This window comes from Denticeps clupeoides, chromosome 2 (genome assembly GCF_900700375.1).
Source record: "Denticeps clupeoides chromosome 2, fDenClu1.1, whole genome shotgun sequence".
Taxonomy (NCBI): Eukaryota; Metazoa; Chordata; class Actinopteri; order Clupeiformes; family Denticipitidae; genus Denticeps; species Denticeps clupeoides.
The window spans coordinates 12182156-12200580 of record NC_041708.1 but is presented as its reverse complement, the minus strand read 5'-3'; the positions used below and the strand labels follow the sequence as shown (position 1 = coordinate 12200580).

General features: G+C 46.5%; 1 protein-coding gene across 18 annotated transcripts in view; it reads right to left on the bottom strand.

Moving 5' to 3' along the window:
• The window catches only part of ebf3a (EBF transcription factor 3a), an 80426-nt gene that overhangs the window by 57854 nt on the left and 4147 nt on the right, over positions 1–18425 (bottom strand). For all 18 annotated transcript variants that reach the window (XM_028964898.1, XM_028964910.1, XM_028964915.1 and 15 more), the window contains exon 6: positions 17323–17391. In XM_028964898.1, the coding sequence (XP_028820731.1) occupies positions 17323–17391 (69 nt within the window). The remainder of the gene's footprint in view (positions 1–17322; positions 17392–18425) is intronic.

Genomic DNA, 18425 nt, shown 5'->3' with positions numbered 1-18425 from the left:
TCGGCGGGGCGCGTGTCCGCTCGCAACTGTTCTCCGCTGACACGTTTGAACACCTAGCCCAGGGAGAGGGAGCGAGCGAGCGAGAGAGAGAGAGAGAGAGAGAGCAGGAGAACATAGAAATATCTTCTTAACCTTACAAATGATTACACCTGTTCCCTGCCTTGTTGTGGCGCGCCGTTAACAAAAGACATTTTCTTTCGCGGCACTGGGTTTTCTTTTCTTTCTTTTTTCCCCCCCTGCACCCAAGCGAGGAATGAATAAAGACAAGCAGGCGAATGTGCCTGGAAACGGCGGTGTCAAACTCAACTCGGCCCTCTCTCGCAGCCGTGTCAGAACGTATGGAATTGTCAAGTTACGCACAAACGAAAAGGCATCGAGTTGTGTGTGTGTGTGTGTGCGCGTGGTCCCCTCGTTTTTTTTCCCCCCTCTCCCGGTTGCGCTACTGCGGGGAGGAGAGGGAGTTCATACTGATTTCCATCAGCGCGAGCCGCTAGTGGGATCATCGGGCCTCGAGACGGAGACGGCTCACTGCCGCACCCCCACCCACCTGGTCCGCCGGAGCTCGCCTGACATGCTCATATCAGTCAGCGGGCGAGGCCGCACTTTCTCTTCCGCCCACCACTATTAAGCACACAAAGAGACAGCCACATCGCCGCATGCTACACTAGCATTAGCAACCCCCCCCCCTCCTTCCAAGACTTTACAACAACAACAAAAAAAAATAGAAACCCTCATTCTTTGCAATGACCTCTGTGCTCTGGAAACAATTACTCCTGGAAAAGCCTGTCAATATCATTATTTTTACAAGAAATCAATACGCCTCACAAAGTTAATGGGGGATTCAGGCAGCGCGCATTTACCCCCCTCTCTGTCAGAGAGCGCGGCTGCCGGCTCGGCGGCTCAGATGACAGATTCGGCTCGACACCCGGCAGACAGTGAGCTCTGACTGGGGGAGAGAAATGGGCTGCAGGCAGGCGTGGAAAACGTCAGGCCAGGCGGAGAGGCCTGCTCTAACGAGGCAAAGATGTCAGCTGTTCCTAGTGTCCACTCCCCGGCAACTTGGGAGAGGAAGAGCAAGAGAGGAGGAGGAGGAGGAGGATGTCTCGGAAACGGGGATTAGAGACCGACTCCCTGTTAGACTTTTTTTTTTTTTTTTTTTTTTCCCTCTTCCCGTTCTTCTCACCAACAAGGCTTGTTTGGTTCGTGTTTTAGGTGACATTTTTTCGTCTCGTGCCCCGACTAACAAACACGGCCATGTAGGCCCGGGAATGTTCCTGCTGCCACTCTCTTCCTCGCCGGATCAGCTCTTGGTCTCCGATGTGCAACTTTTTTTTTCTTTTTTTTTTATTTAGGCCCGACGCAATCACTCCTCCGCCTAATTTTCCCCACACGGCAACATACGCTGGATAGTTATTTAACTATGCTGATGCGCGGCAGTAAAACACTCCCCCACTAGTTTATATCGGCGCTTCCCAGATGGGCAGCAAGCTGTGCCAAAATACCTCTTGTCAACAGCCTTGTGAACTATGAGATCATATGGCGACAAGAGATACGTCTTTATACCGGGCCGTGTTTTAGCGCGCCGGCATTGTTTGACTGTCCAATTCATCATCCGCAAATATTCCTGTCAAGACGATGGCGAGGCAGATGCCTCTCGCGGCGAAGGAGACGTTCACCGTGCCGCAGTTTCCTCCGATTTGTGATAAAGCGTTCGGTGGAAAAAAAAGACACTTGTTTCGACGAAAGCAACAAATGCATACGGCTGGATCTCGCGTGCACATACACACCCACACAGGCACGGGCCTGTGCCAAAAGGAGGACATTCTGCCGGACGTGCGGTGATTCATTTCATAGGAAACTTCCTCGAAGCTTGAGCGGCGCCTCCCCTCATCTACCATTCAACAGACGGGGAATTTGTGCTCGAGTGTCGCGTCATTAGACATGTCGTTCACAGCTTTTTAAGGAAACGGGGTGGGGGGGTGGGGGGGGGGGGGTCTAATGCAAGACACATGCAGAACCAACACTGATTACTCAAGCTCGTAAAACAGCTGCGTTCCTATTGGCCGCCACAGGATGGGAAATGGCGAGTCTCCTAGGGGGGGAAAAACAACAAACAGGCTCACGTCTACTGAACCCCAGTCTAAAACAGACAAAAAAAAAATAAAAAATCTAAATATGATGGGAGGCTGAGTGCTGTTTTGTTGTTATGTTGACACCCCGTACCCCACCCCGCCTATTCTGCATTGACAGTAATATACTTTCTTCCCATCCTGCTCCCAGCTGATTTCACACTAGTGAACTTCGTTTATGAATGATCTGACACATTTCTGGCATTCCTTTTTTTTTTTTTTTTTTTTTTTGACAACACAGCTCAGTGGATTTTTTTTTTATGGAACCTCTTTCCTGTCAAGCAAAAATATCAATATCTGAATAAATTGTTGATTTTTATTTTCTTTTTTTCCCCACCTCACTTGAATACAGTCGAGACCCTTTTTTTTTTAGGGAGGGGGGGGTTCACTCGGCCTAATCCCCTGGAGCAGGGAAGGGAGCAAATGTGCATGCAGCTTTTCATTACAAGAAAGCTCAACTGAGTGACATTTGAAGCTCGCTTCTGCATCGGCCCGATGAAGTTTACCTCTCTCCGACAACAAATAGCAGCTTTGTATTATTCTACCCCCTTTTCTTCCCTGGGAAAGAAAGAGAAAGAGCACGAGGACGGAGGAAGTGGTAGAATTGTTGATTCTTGAAAATTGACAGGCCAATCTTTAAACAAATGTTCTTTCTAGAGGATGGGGGCCGAGGAGGGGTTAGTTAAAAAAAAAAATAAAAAAAGGAAAAACAACAATGGTACAGGCCACGGCTTCTTTGTCTTAGATTTTATTATTATATTTTTTACTTTTTTGCATTTCTCAGACGGAAATATCCCACCGCTGATTAGAAGGGACTTGTGATGGTGGAGTCAGAGAGAAACTCTTGACTCTGCGTTCTAACAAGGCTGTGAAGAAAACAATGTAAAGACAACAAAACATTGTCATTAACATTTATGAGCGACGCAGGTGTCAGTCAAGGTATGCCATCATGAATAAAGTAATTTAATTTGAATGCAGGAAGAACTGTGCTGCAAGGCGGGGTGGGGTGGGAAGAGGAAGAAGAAAAATACGCCGGATGGATTTGACGGCTTTCAATTTGCATGCCGGAGGATTGTTTATATCACACTTTAATGGGGACGTCAGCGCACAAACGCTCTTCAGCAAAACAAAGACAAATGTCACAGTATCTGCTCGCAGCGATCATGTTTAATAAAGCGCATCATTAGCTGAGGGATCAATATGGTGTCACGGCGGCTGTTCGAGCAAAACAAACGCGGTGAGCAACGCTCGTTCGCTTTTAAATGATGATGGTGGGGTCTGTAATAAAGATTTTTTTTTTTTTTTTCCGTTCTCTGAGAGGATCTTTAAGAAAGGATTCAATTACTGTTTTGGGGTGGAGAGGGAGAGGAAGAGGGAGAGGATTGACAGAGTGACAGGCCTCTGTCCTCTCCTGCCCCCTGACGGGACCGCCAGCCTCTTTAGCCCTGCCTGGGCCACCACCCTGTCTGATGCCGCCACTAATGATAGATTGCCCTGCTCCACCCCCCACACCCACCACCATCCCAGTCCACCCCAACACACAGGCAGTGAGAGAAATATCACTGTCGGAGAGGGGCTGCCCCCACCACTCCGTTCTGCTTACAGCACTTCACGCATCACCCCGTCTCCAAAAAATGAATAAAACATCCCGCCCTGTGTTTTTTATGGAAGAAAAAAAAAAACCAACAACACAGGGGCCCTTTAACATGGAACAAGCACCGGTTCAATGTAACAAGCAGGACAAGGTTGTAGCGAGCGACACAAGGTCTCATTAATTCCATACACTGCACACACACACACACGCGCACAGCACCCTCCAAACACACACGCGACAGGCAACCTCATCGCACCTTGTGTACATAGCTTAATACGCAACAACGAGAGCCCCAGCTTTAATAGAGCATGGGCAGGAATTGGTTTTTTACCCCGGCTGGCGATATCCGGCGCCCGCTCTATCTGGTGAGTGGAGGCTCCTCTTCCCCCTTTTCAATTTCGCCGCGTCCTGGCGAACCAACACCGCTCTGATGCTTTTTACCCTTCGCTGGATACAGTGAGATTGCTAATCAGGATTACTTGATTCAGTCAACACTGATTTCAATAAAGGGAGGATGGGTGGGCGGGTGGTGGAGGGGCGGATGAGGGAAATTATCATAAATATAGAGAGCGGGTCGGTCGTAGGGTAGCCGGTGACGGGTGATTAAAATCTCATTCGGGGGAAATTCTGCCTGATTCACTGTGGTCACTCAAACACCGACGCCGTACACAGGCCTTGTTTTATCGGGCGGAGCGATTATTATCGGGCCTGCCCCCGAGTCGCTTCTGATTGCACATGCACGCACAAATTGGCACAAAGTAGATTCATGAACAACAAGTCATCACACGGAAACCCTGACCTCTTCAAAATGAGCCTTTGTTACAATAATTTCAGCGCGCCGGCCAGACACCAGGCGGCTAATACTAATTTGCTGTCGTCTCGCGCGTAAAAGAAGGCAGCGAGGGGTTAAAAACTGGCACAAGGCTTTTCCCAACGAGAAGACAGTTTTCTCGTCCTGGGTTAACGTGCTCCCAGCTAAATGGATGTGACAGCTGACCTTATTTTTCCAAAGGGAATGACAAGGTAATCGCTTCCTCAGCGAAACAAATTACGGAGATTTAGCGTTTCATTATTTCTTTCGTTTCTCTTCTTTCTTTTTTAAAAAAAAAAAAACAAAAAAGCTTTTCGGGTGGAATAATATTTGGAGATAACTGCACCGCGGTGTTTGTCTGCTGTATGTGGCTTTTAATTACCCAGTGAGCGCACGCGCCTGATGCAACACGGCCCTGTCGCGGTGAAATTGTAGTACAAACAAGGGAAACTGAGAAAACGGTTTAAGGTGTGCTGTCAAAAAAAACAAAAAAAAAAAACAATCCAAACATATTGACCTAAAAAAAATATTCTTTTTTTTTTTTTAAACATGGGGCATTTTTTTTTTTTTTGCTGAGCAGCCAGCGCTCGTAATGACAACTTGGAGTCGGCTGCAGGAGTATTTGTTATACTGCCAGGTTAATAGCGGCCCTGCAAAACAGCAGGGGGCCACGGTCGCGTTCGGCCCAACATCATTAGGGAGGAAGACACGAGTGCGAAAGTGCAAGCCAACGCGCTTATTGTCTCCCGTTCGGAACGAATAACAGGAGCCCGAGTGCCGCGGCGCTTTGCTTGATGTCAAGTATCTGGCTTGTTTTCCAAGCAATTAAAGACTCGCCCAATCAATGCCGGAGGAGGGGAGGGGCCGAGGCTAAATGCCATTAAGTGCGGTCAGGGGTCATAAAAGTAACCTGTTGAGGGATGGCTGTGGGAGAGAGGACCAGGGTGGCGTCCAGTAAAAAAAGGAAAGCTTTCGGGCCACTGAAGGGCCCGTCTGGACTATGTCAGACTGATGAGGTGGCACGGTTTGGAGGAAGAGAGGAAGTGACCCTGTAGTGCTGGCGTTAATGGAGATAATGTCCAACTCACTGGGCCCCCTGGCTTCCAATGAGCCAATTAAACCCCCCTTTTCTAAACTCTGCTACTCTGGGAAAAGCCTGCTTATCCTCAATTTTCTCAAGTCTTCTCACTGGACCGCACCTACGTGTTGATTCACATCGCACAACACTCTCTGTTCAATTACTCTGAGGTGGTAAAAAAAATATTTTTTTAGTATACAAAAATGTATACTATAGCTAAATCTGATTCATTTTAATTATGCGAAAGTGCTAAATGTCTTTCACTCTCGATAAGGGTTTACCTCTCAAGCATTGTTAGGTTTGAACGCAAATATATGCAAAAAATGTGAAAGGTTCACTAGTCAAGTTCTAATCTGATTTAGCATCAATCAGTAGTATAACCATCAATTTAAGCTTGTCAAAGTAGGTCTGGTTTGAACGGAGTGAAAATATGAATTTAAGCTGTTCAGACTAGCTGCTCTTACCCACTTGACCTGAATTAAGGCCACAGCGAAGAAACCCGCTAAATGAACATGTCATGGCAAAATGTAGCCAAATGCTTTTGGACTTTTTTTGGTGGTGGTGTGGTTGCGATCCCCAGCTTTTCGGCACATTTCCGTCCATCATAAGGTGGCGGTTGCACTTCGATGGCCCGGAAGGTGATCTCAAACAGCTGGTCCTGATCCCTTTCCTTGGGATTTTCAGCTTTAGACTTGGAAACCACACAGTGATGTAATGACGTGGAGGTAAAACAAACACTAAACTATCATCGCCATCCCCGCCCACTGTCACCCCCTGGGGTATTTCTCCCTGACAAACAGGGTGGCCATGGCTGGATCTTCTTCATAATACAGCAACAAATGGACCAAATCTCAAATTATCATGCTAAGCAGGTCACATTTGTTACTTTTAATTCTGCTTATTTTTTCAGTTCAATTCAAGTTCTAAACTTTGTTTTTTACATTTTATTGTTATCGTCTCCAGTGTCCCATCTCTGCAGTCCCCCTAAAGAAGGACACTGAACGAGAAGGAAGTTTATCCTTCCTGGACCCAGAACAGGGCTCTTTGTCCCCCTGCCCCCTGAGCCACCCACCCAAGGAGAGGACTGGTGATTAGGTTGGCTCAAGCTTGCACTAAAAAAGCAAACGTGAGCCCTAGTCCAAACAGAGGGGCTGCTGGGTACGTGAGCTCCGATTGGCTGCTTCTCATTACATCCCGCCAGGAGATAAACAATCAACAAACACTGGAGGAGGGACAGGCTTTCGGAGCTTCTGGCTTAATCAACGGCTGAGGAATCAAATTGGATTTGCCCTATCATGCCGAAATGGACTCCAGTGAGCGAGTGAGTATATGTGTGTGAGTGTGTGTGTGTGTGTGTACGGTAGGTCTGACATACGATTTCCATTTTTAAAACGGCACCCCTTAAACACACGGCCCCACTGGGGGGGTTGCGGTTTTCTCTATTATTGCATAACTGTAAACTTCTGGATGTTAAAGATTGGATAATTCCTTTCAGATGCTGTGCGCCTCAGCAGGATTGGGAAATGCACTCTTTTGAGAGTGTTGGTTGCCAAGCATGCGTCGCTGGACCTATGGGTATTAAGACATGAGTCAGGCCAGAGGGTTGTAGGAATGAGGTCACTTGATCCAGGGAATGGCTCATCTCTGTGAGTGTGTGTGTGTGTGTGTGTGTGTGGGAAGGGGAGTTTGCTGTTATGTAGCGATTTAAGCATGTGTGTGCAGGTGTTCGACCGCCACAAAGCGAGCTGGGGGAATTGCGTTTCTGAAACGCTCCGCGATGGAGATGACGGTAGGGCAGTTTAGTCCTCTTTCGGCGACAGGGTTCCTATTTTTTTATGAGTAAGTGCTCTGCATCGGATAGGAGGAGTTCAGGTTATGGACCTGCCTTTCTCCAGCCCCTCCGTTTCCCGGCCGCCCATGGAGGCAAGCGGCGCAATACTTTTTCATTCAGAATATTGAACCCGCTGCCGGACGAGCCGGGCAGTGTTTTTATTGCTGATCAATGCCAATCCATTCGGAGCCTTGATGTTAAATAGGGATCAATACCACCAAGCCGTGGATGAGATCGGATTTCAATTGGCCGGCAGAGCAGCAGGTTTTAATCAGTCGGTAAATCAAGCTGCGGGAACAGATGTCAGGTGAATTAATACAGAGAGCGTAGGACCTTTCTTGCCTCTGAACCAGCGCAAGGAAATACCTGTCATATTTCATTAGTAAGGCTAACGCAGGTTTATTCTGGGTTTCTCCCAGCCATTTTCTTTCTTTGTCTTTGCCTTTCTGTCCTTCTGCCAGTTAGCAGAAAAGAAAATCCTTCCCTTAAACCCCAAGATATAAAAAAGATCTTTACGCCAAGACCTGCTGTACATTTTGATCTAGTTAAAAAAAACAAAACAACAAAACGTACCAACAGTGCTTGCATTTGGTGCGTAACGTCCTAAATTATTAATATTGAAAAGCTTATTGAATCGATACCCTTCAAAGGTGCATGGTAAATCGGGCGAAAGATTGTATGATTTACCTCATTTCTGAATGAGAGCGGCTCTGACAGATCCAGGATTATCCATGCTTTGAGGAGGAGAGAGGCGGTATTATGAAACGTGGATGATACCTCACCACTAAAGCCAGAGGCACTCTGAATTCACTACTGTGATTCAGCCATTTCGCTTCAAAAGGGCTTTTTTTTTTTTTGTGGGCTCTTGAAACTGACTGGCCCTCTGATCTGTCAGTGGGACGAAGGGGGGGGGGCGGTGGTGGCTTAAAACGAGGCAGTGTTTTCCTCCCGATAAGCATCATCTGAAGAACGATCATTTGTAGAGCGCCCAAAAGTGATTGCCCGGGACGTAATCCTTGGCATCATTTAGTGCGGTCCGGAGGACGTAATAAAATATGCTTTCGCTCGCATGGAGGGTGATTGATCAGAAGGGCTTCGTAAAGCGCCACGGTTTCAGCGGCTGCTCCGTGGCCTCCAGAGCACCGTAGCCATCTATGATGATGAATTAGCATTAGATGGAACCTAATGAGTTTACTAAACATTTGGGATTTGCGCTAATAAACTGGCTGGCTGGGAACTAGCGGGGAGAGAGCGAGCAATCCCCCGACTCCCCGTTATCTCCGGAACATGACAGTTAAACCACGCTTCCAATCTGCGATCAATTCATCATCCTGGCGCCATTGTACATTCTTCAGCTGGGAGATAATGTAGGCTTGCATTAGGCCACTCATATTTCCCCGGGCCCGCTGGTCCTGATGTGAGCTTGGCACAACTTTATTGATAAAGTTCTATACAGAGATATTCAAAGACATAATTTTTCGCCTTCATTTTGCTAAGAAGAGCTTCTGGAAATCGCCCTATAAAAATGAATTGAAACAAAAGCCAAACAAGCGGCAAATCATTTCTCTTATTTGTTCATCCCACAGCCCTGGAGGAGACTTTATTTAGCACTTTTGCAGTTCACTGAATGCAAGCAGCATCAACAATGCAAACAGAGAACAGAAAAATAATAAGAAGGGAATAAAAACAACATTTACTGTATCTAATAAGGCCTTATCAACTCCACCTGACCTGAAGCACACACCATAAATCAACATCACAGGCCATATTTAAAACAATGTAAATTAGTGACTGCTTTAAGCCTAATAAATGGTAACTAATGTGTGTTGGACTGGAGTGGGGTTCTGGACACAATAATTGCGGGGGAATAATTATAATGAGGTCTTGGGAAACATGAGCAGTGGTTCGCTTATAATGACAAATAGCCCAGAGCGAGTGAATGTGCTTCAGAAACGTGGCTTGCTGAACCCGCAATTGCAGCCCTAGAGTTTTCTACTTTTTTTTTTTTTGTATGAAACATCCACCCCCCTTCCCTCCCTCCTTTCTTCACTGTTATTTCAGTCGTGTTTTTACTTAAGGCTTTTTCACCGTTGCATCATGCTTACATACTCCACTCAGGGCAGTCATTCTCACACACACACACAAGAGAGAGACAGAGAGAGAGAGAGAGAGAGAAAAAACAGTTCCCGCTTCCACTTCTAAGAACATTAGTGACCCTCCTAGCAACACAAAAAGCTAGAGTGTAATCTAAACCCATAGATATATATTCTTTTTCCTCCCCTCTTCTTCCTGGCTGTTTCTTTGTGAAATGTGCTTCTTTATCTGTCGGGGACGGAAGACGAAGGCCGGCCTGGCGCGATAATCCTTTGACAGCAACGGGGTCCCCATATTTAGAGATAACTTGTCACCTTTAATAAATGATACTTATTTGCTTGCAGTTTTTTTACCCCCTCCTCTACTCGACAGAAGCTACCCCTCCCTCCGCACCTCTCCACCCATCGGCCCCCTGGGGCCCGGAGCGGCCATGGCCCAGTGCATCGCTCTCGGAGGTGACTGATGGCTTATGCCCAATGTCCAGATCGCTGTCCTGTGACCTCAAATTGCCAGGACCAGCACCATGTCCAATACAATCCGCACACTGTTTCCTAACCTAATCTCTCCGGTGTCACACGACAAATTGCAACATTCAGAAAATGGGGATGGATGGAGGTGTGTGTGTGTGGGGGGGGGGTGCAAAAATGTGTGTGTGTTTGGGGACTTGGGGGTGGGGTTGGGTGGTGGGTATCTACCGATTACACTGGCTGTGATTCCTTCACGCTCATCCATGGGACGGGGCGGACGCAACAGAGATTCCTTCCCCTGGCTGCACATTGATCTGATTTACAAACCTTTCCTAATGTGAAACAAATGCCGTGGGTGTGAACTTGCACTTATGCGTACAACGACGGAGAAGAAAGAAGGAGCGGGGAGAAAAAACTTGGTTTGGGGCTGTGTGTGTGTAGCTGTGTGTGGTTTTACAGCCTGACATGGTTAGAGCTCACCAAACATTTCATTTCTTCATTATCCAGCTTGGACGGATCAAACGGCAGCTATAATGGAGACAGACAGAAAACGGAGCTGGGGACCATTTAAACCCACCAACTTCAGGTCTGTTAAATTTGTTAGAGGGAGCCGAGAAGTCATAAGTAATGCAAACAGACACACACACACACACAAAAAAAAAACAGCACCCTTCCTGTGAATCCGGTGAAAGGCGATGTGCATTCGTGAAGGGGAGAGTCATGAAACTTGGACATGCATTCTTGGCGATCCACACACAAAACCAAAACTGATCCAATTTGCTCGGCTGTTATTCAAAGGGAACATGCGTCTGTGCCTGCCTATTGTGTGACAACAGACACTGTCCAATTGTCTGGGGTATGTTTGTGCGTGTGTATGTGTGTGTGTGTGAGTGCATGTTTACAGCACAGATTCAAAAGTTTGGACCAAAACTTTAGAAAGAAAACATTAGAAATACTTAAAACAAGTGTTACTTCACTGGTTATCGAAATATAATGCAGCGTAATTGAAAGGGTGAAATTTTAATCAGAACCACCAACTCTTTGTCTTTATCACAGCAGATTCACAGATTCACTGCATCCTTTCCAGCCATTTTCTCCACTTTCTTTTCCAGCACCTTTTCAAGCATGCAAAGTGAAAATCAATGTTCTAAACACACACCTGACGTGTCTTGTTCAACTACCAACACAGACAGAGATTTTGTGGCTAAATAGTGTATTATTCAACTATATTTATTGAAACAATTTCTAATAAAAAAAAAACAAAAAGTATTGTACAGTAACGTATACGAATATAGTTATTTATGTACATGCACTTGTGATAGCGGGTGGGGATGGGCAAGCCGAGGCCTACATATGCAGGTCTGTCTGGTCCAGCCTTCTGTGCGGTCATGAGTCCAACATGCGCTGTTGACACTGGGCACGGAGAAGCCCAGCAGGGCCATTCATACAGGCCAACAAAAGGGGAGTGTCCGCCTTTGTGCGCACGACCAAATAAAAGGCCTTTATACTGCACATATGCCACACTCTGAGAAGGAGCGGCTCAGACATCTGATTTGCCTCTCAATAAGTCCGACAGACCCTTCGTCATATGCTCCCCTCATACACACTCTCAAGACCCAGGACTCCCGCATGCTGTTCGTTCCACCAAAAGACACAATTCCGGCTTTTTATTCTATAAAACATGCCACACTGGCTATATGTTTCTTGGAACAATATCAAACTTTGTTTAGAACCCTTGAGGTATTGTTCCTCTAGAACAGTCTTAGGGTTTGGCACTAAAGGATCTCTGTTTTCTTACTAAGTGGGCGACCATGTTTCATCTCCCAACAGCGACACGGTGGAGCCGGCCTCTTCCTCTCCCGGGTTCCCGTGAAACGCATCTCACGGCCACACAGATGCATATCCTCTCCTTTCCACACGTGCTAAAGTAATTTCCCCGTGAGCGCTCAGCAGAGCGCCCTGGCCTGGGTCGCTCAGGGAAGTGAACCTAGATTCTGATTTTTTTTTTTTTTTATTCCTTTTAAAACAAGTCTATTATGCTAACAGCATAGAGTGCAACTTGCTGGCACACTTGATTTTTTCTTTTTTTCTTTTTTCGGTTCCAGCGACGAATAGAAACTCCTTGTCTATGAACTGTGCAGAAGCCAGTGGGTTCTTGGCTTGGCGTCCAATGAGGCTGGTTTTCATTTTCCTCAAGTGCAAGAGAAGCATCGGCTGCCAAGCACAGGTTAAGCTCTCCCACCTTTTTTTTTTTTTTTACCTCTCTCGTTCCCGCAGATCTGGCAACCTATTGCTTCCTGGCATAAAGGTGACAGACAACTGTCAGTTACACTCTGCTAAGAGTGGCCAGCTGTTGCCAACTAATGCCCCAACCGCCCACTACCACCCCAATGCCACATGACAAACATAGTGAATTCGCCAGGCCGTATCCGAGCGGTTCGGGCTTTCGACCTTTGTCATGTTGCAGCCACCCCCTCCCAATTTTGACTCTTCCTAAAATGTCTAATATTTGTTTGATCCACCGTTTCTTTAGTGTGGGATTTCTTACATTTTTCATATTTAGTTAACAATGGGAACAAGTATAAAAAGTTGAAAAAGTATCATTCTAAATAGAGTACTGGAAGCACTTTTTTGTTGCTCAATGGGTGAGTAGGGGTTTTGACATCTCTCACCATCTCCTTTCCTCACTACCCCGTCCTGCTCCGAAGGACATGCCTCTCACAGTGCAGGTTAACATGCCAAAGGCAAACTAAGACGGCTATAATGGGAGCGCCTGCAAATAAACGAGCAAAATATATATAAAACACACAGAGACATATGGGGATGTGACTGAAGGTTCAAAACGGGCCGCCCTCAGATACCGTCACCACAAATAACTGGTTCGGAGAGAGTGGGCTGTACTTACGCAAATCCGGGCAAAGCATCCGCAAGAGTGTGCTACTCAAATACTTGCGGTTTTGACCCCCTCTATCAAAAAGCATCAAAGGATTGACTGCATATACCGTATTGGGATCAAATCTACGACAACATTTTTGGTTTCAAATACAAGACGAAAAGAAGCAACTCTACAAGAAAAGGAAAAAAAATGAAATATTGATAGATGGTGCCAAATCCTATAGTTTCTATTAAGCACTGTTAACACTATTGGAAATGTGGTTCTTCTGATATACAAGAGTGTGTATTAATTTAGATGTATGTCCATGGCTGTTTATATATAATTATGCACATATGTTTTTCGAAAATGGCATTGACCTGTGAGAGGGGCTTTATTCTCTTCCCTGGCATTCTTTTTGTTGTTCTTCCACCTCTTCTGCGGCTGTTTCCTCCCCGGCTGAGGTTGCTGACTCGCTCATAAATAACTCAAAGATGTTCACACCTGTGTACTTGCATGAGAGCAGCCCTGGTGGTTGTTTCCTGGTCGGAGATGTATTTCCTGTCTGCACTCTCATTAATCAGCTACACACAACACAGCAAGGCTGGGATCAATGCTGTCTCGGCCGCGGGACGGCACCGGACGAAAGGGTGGGGGTGGAGCAATTATCGTTATTTCATTTATTTGCTTAGTTTTTTTGAATAATGAAATAAAACAACGGCCAGGAATGTGACCTGACCAGCTTTCTTTAACTTCCTGATATCAGGGGAGGAGCGGGACACTTAATGCTTGTTAAATCAGTCCAGTGCAGATGCGTCAAGAACACAAGTTAATAAACCTTCTTTTTTATCTTGTAGGTTATCCAGATGCTACCTCGATGAGTGTGTCTGGGTGTTTGAATTTTTTGGCTGATATGTAATTAAAATGATTTCAGAAATCCAGCCTGACAGTGCAGGACATAGCTAAAATGTTAATGACATTAAGGGAGACAATGAAATGATTTTTGTGTGTGTGTGTGTCTGTGCCCCCCCCCCAATCCTTTTTTGCAGATCCTAATTTACATAGAATTTTCAACAAAACGCTGACCTTATAAAAGCTGGCATTTGTACAGCTTCTCTCCGAGTCAAGGTTTAATCGGGTTCCCACAAAGGGGGGTTGACAAAAAAAAAATGGCTTTACATTGTCTACTTGCTCATGGTGAAGAAACAAATGGAATATAAAGCAATAAATGCACACTGGCCAATGTTATGCGATGTTGTCTGTTTGCTCTTAGGCTTAAAGGCACCTGAGACCAGGGTGAAATTTACCCAGTGCAGTTATTGACGGTGATGATGAGAATCATGAATAATGAGGACATTTTAAAAGAATTCAAGCAAATCCAGAACCCGGGCCCATATTAGGGGACATTAAAACTTGAACAGGTGCAGGGAGGGCCCTTTAAAAGAGCCATATGAATAAAATGTCCCCCACGCGCAACTGTGTACTGACACACAAAAAAAAGTCAATCGCATGAATAATTCAGGGACTGGGCTGTCTGCAAAGGTCAGCCTTTCTTGACCTTTGTGACAGGAAGTGAAGGGAAGCTCCTCCGACTAGGAAAACCCCAATCAGTTTTGAGGCCACTCCGCCATTATTAGTCCCGAAGACGGGAGTCGAAGTGGGTCTGTGACACAGCAGTCCGAAGCGTATCCCAAAACGGACAATACAAACACACACACACACACCCTCCACAGCCCCCCTTCCATGGCATGCTGCATACTATATGTTCCCCATTCCGAGATAAATATAAATAATCCATGGGTGCATGGGGTGAGTTTTTTAAAAATTTAAAGATCGAATGGGGTTGAAATTCTGGAACAGCTGTTAAATCTGACCAACTTTTTTTTCCCCCTCCTTTTTTTTTTTTTTTTTGAAAACCTAAAGCTGTAACAAAGTCCAAGAGAAAATGGGATAAACAGATGTCTGGCTTGACTACAGGAAAATAGGACACATTTGGAATGATAAGTCTCCTAAACTCCACAGAAAATGCCAGATCTCTGAGGTTGCCAGTTACTGTCCAACGCGATGCCAACTAGCAGCGCGCCTGCCCCTGTGCCATCTGGGAAAATGTTGCTGAGAACGTTATCGATAATGGATCACGAGTCTGGTCAGCATACCCGAGCACTGCAGGAAAAAAAAAAAAAAAAAAAAAAACACCCCCCCTCCTCCCACACTCCCTCTGCCTCTCCTCTCTCTTTCTCTCTCTCTGCTGCTATAGCGGGTCGGAGTAAAATGTTTTGATTGTAACGTAATCGGACCTCCCTTGTCTGCCTCAACAATCAGGCCTTTCAGTTGCGCTGCTCCGCTCGGAGGCCATGTGCAGCCAAGCCCTCGGCCCTGGAGGAGAAAAAAGGCCCGTAAACACGGATGCGCCGCGACTTCCTTGCCGCCGAACAGAAATCAAAATGGCTAATGGCGAAACAGACGCTCTATAGAAGTAGCGGAAGCTTCTTCTTCTTCCATTTCTAGTTTTCTGTACCATTCCTCCCCCTCTCGCTCCTTTTCTTCTCCGGAGTTCCTCTCTGTTCCGCGCCCACATACATTTACACTGGAGCTATTTGAAGCTCGGCGCTGCAGCCGTCGCCGGCGTTGCTCAGCGTTGTGGGCGCGCTGGGATGGAGTCATCTTCTCGTAGTTGTGATACGCAGACAATGGGAGTGTCTAATGAGGAACATCTGCTTTTGTGATTCCCGCACAACAGATCTCTCCCCTCTATGAAAACGATACTGCGCTCCCATTCAAGCCGACATCACAATGAAAATGTGAGCTTTCTTTCTCTCTTTTTCTTTTAACCCCACTGTTTGAACTCCCTACAATATCCTCTCCTCCTCCTCCTCCTCACCTCCCCAACTTCCCTTTTTTTTTTTTTTTTTTTCCAACCTTGTTCCCTGGGATCCAGGGCTCTTTATTACTGTAGTCCCTTTCCTATTTTACTTATATTACACCCATTGTGCACCAGATTGACGCTCAAAGCAGCAAGACACTCAATACTTCCATTTCTATTTAGGGACGACACAAAGCCAAGCCAATTTATAAGAAAAGGCGATGTGTTAAATATCAGTGGCGCTCTGTCGCAAAAGTGTTTCTTATTACTTTGATGGTGAATATATACTGTTCTTGTCAGCCCTGGTACATTTTGGAGGGGACGAAGGAAAGAAAGAAAGAAAGAAAAAAGACACAAACACATGTGGCTAAGGCTTCCCAGGAAGCACTGGGAGGAAGTGATCCATGTTTTATCTCTGTCTTGCTCTACCAAAACAAACCTCCTGTTCAACCGTATGGCCGGGGACATTTTGGAGGCCTGAGTTTAAAAAAAAAAAAAGAAAAAAAACTTTGGGACCCGTCACTCGGGAACAAAACGCTCGACATCAATGAGCGCTGCTCCGCCGCGATTTTTAGATTGTCGGCAGTAACAGTGTAACCAGAGAACGTTCCGAAACGCTGCGGGAAAAAAAAAAATCCCAAAGCATGAGAGCGTTTCCATAAAATCAGGCCGAAACAATGCGAGACCTATTTTCAGACGGCCGCCGACCCCGTGACTGACGGCAGCAACTGGTGGCCGCTATTTGATTACTAATAAGAGAGACGTTGGCTCTGTCCGATACCGAGCATTCCCCGCTAAGCAAACAGCTATTTCAGCAAGTCAAACATTAGCATTGCTATCCGTCCGCCGGTGCATATTTCTCCAGACCCCCCACGACCCCCCTCATCTTTCATTTCCAGTTCACCCCTGAAGAGAACTTTGGATGAGTGGAGGAGGGAGGGGGGCATGGCAGCCCGTTGGGGCTTCGCAGCCGTTTGCGGCAACCGGGGAGAGCGAGCGGCGTGGATTTATACGCCCGGCTCGGTGTGGGGTCGCCGAAGGCCCGAACGTGGAGTGGCGTCCCTGTCATTTACAACGCAACTCTACAAGAAATGACATCGCGAAAAGGTCGCCGGTGGGATTTTTTTTAGGTGGCCACTTGAGCGCCATCCTCCGTTTATGAGTCCACGTTCCAAAACAGAGGCCTTCAGGCTTAAAGAACGACCCCTAGCAGAAGCTCCTCAGGAAGTAAACGGCAAGGGCCCGACAAGGGCCCGGCACGAGCGCTAACCTGTTAACAAGTCGTCCACCACAAGAACTGGAGGGTCCAAACAGCTCTTCATGGGTGAAGAAGAATAAAAGTTAAAAAAAAGGGGGCCGACGCAACCAGATTTCCCCCCCTGACAATTGGCAGGCAATTACGGAGTCCCCGCAGAGCAGGCCCCGGGTTTCCAAGTCAACCCACCTGCGCGTCACCACGCAGCACCACAACAACCAGCCGAGGCGAAGCAACAGAGCCCGACCCGGCGCTCCACACACCACACCACACATCACATCACATCATCACCACGACACAGGGAGGAAGAGCAGAGAAGCGCTTTTACCTGTCAATGATCACGGGGTCCGAGGGCGTCTCGTTACGGTTTCCACAACTTTTCTTGTCACAACACCGGCTGCGGAGAACAGAAACAACAATGTCACAAAAAAACGTGACATCCACAACAGTCCAAACCCCTACGATTATTTCATGATTTTTTTTTTTTTTTTTTTTTTTTTTACATCTTCCCCTTCACGAGGCTAGATGTGGACTGTGGCTCGCGCGGACGGGTGTGATTTTTATTTTTTATTTTTCCCTCTCTTCTCCTCCCAAGAAATATCGTGCCGAGTAAACATCTAGCCGTGCACGCTGGTGCTAAAAGACGGAAAACAACATGTTGTGGTGTTTGCCTTCGCAGTGAACTGAGTGGAGGCGATGCCAGGAGGCAGGGGAATATCTTCTCACAGCTTCGGCTTTTGTTTACCTCTAATTGTCAAGCTGTTATTTCTGGAGAGGGTGCAAGATGCCACCTTCAACCAGCATTTCTGTGGGGCATTTATTAATTACGAGCTCAAAAAGCCCGCATCAATCTTTCACAAAGCGACGATTGCCTCGGTTTTTAGCAAGGGCCCTACCACTGGTCCCTTTATGGGAGCCTTAATTAATGCTGGAATTCTATACAAAAGTAATAATCACGTTGGTGTGCTTCTTGAACGTGAACTAAAACCACACTGGTGTAATGGATACACGTCTAAATAATCCAAATTAACACCATATGGGCTGGAAAACATGCAAAGTGATCCAGGGAAGTATTCAGTCCTCAACGTATGGCTCCACACCGCATCTGCGTCTTTCCTGGTGCGTTCGGAGCTGCAGGAAATACGAACAAATCATATGCACGGGAGGCTCTCTGTCCATTATGGATTATGGAGAGGGGGCGGCTCCGCGCGCGCTGCGTTCCCGCCAAGTGGAGAACTGGAGAACCATGCGGAACCCTTGCGCGGAACCGTCCGAAACAGGACCTGGATTCCTTTTTTTTTTTAATAGTGGGCCTTTTATTTATTCGTGCGTTTGATTATTTATTTGTCTCGTCCAATTGAACAGGCGCGCGCATTTGAATAACACATGTTGGTTCAGGCCAACAATCGATCTAATGAATAAATAAATAAA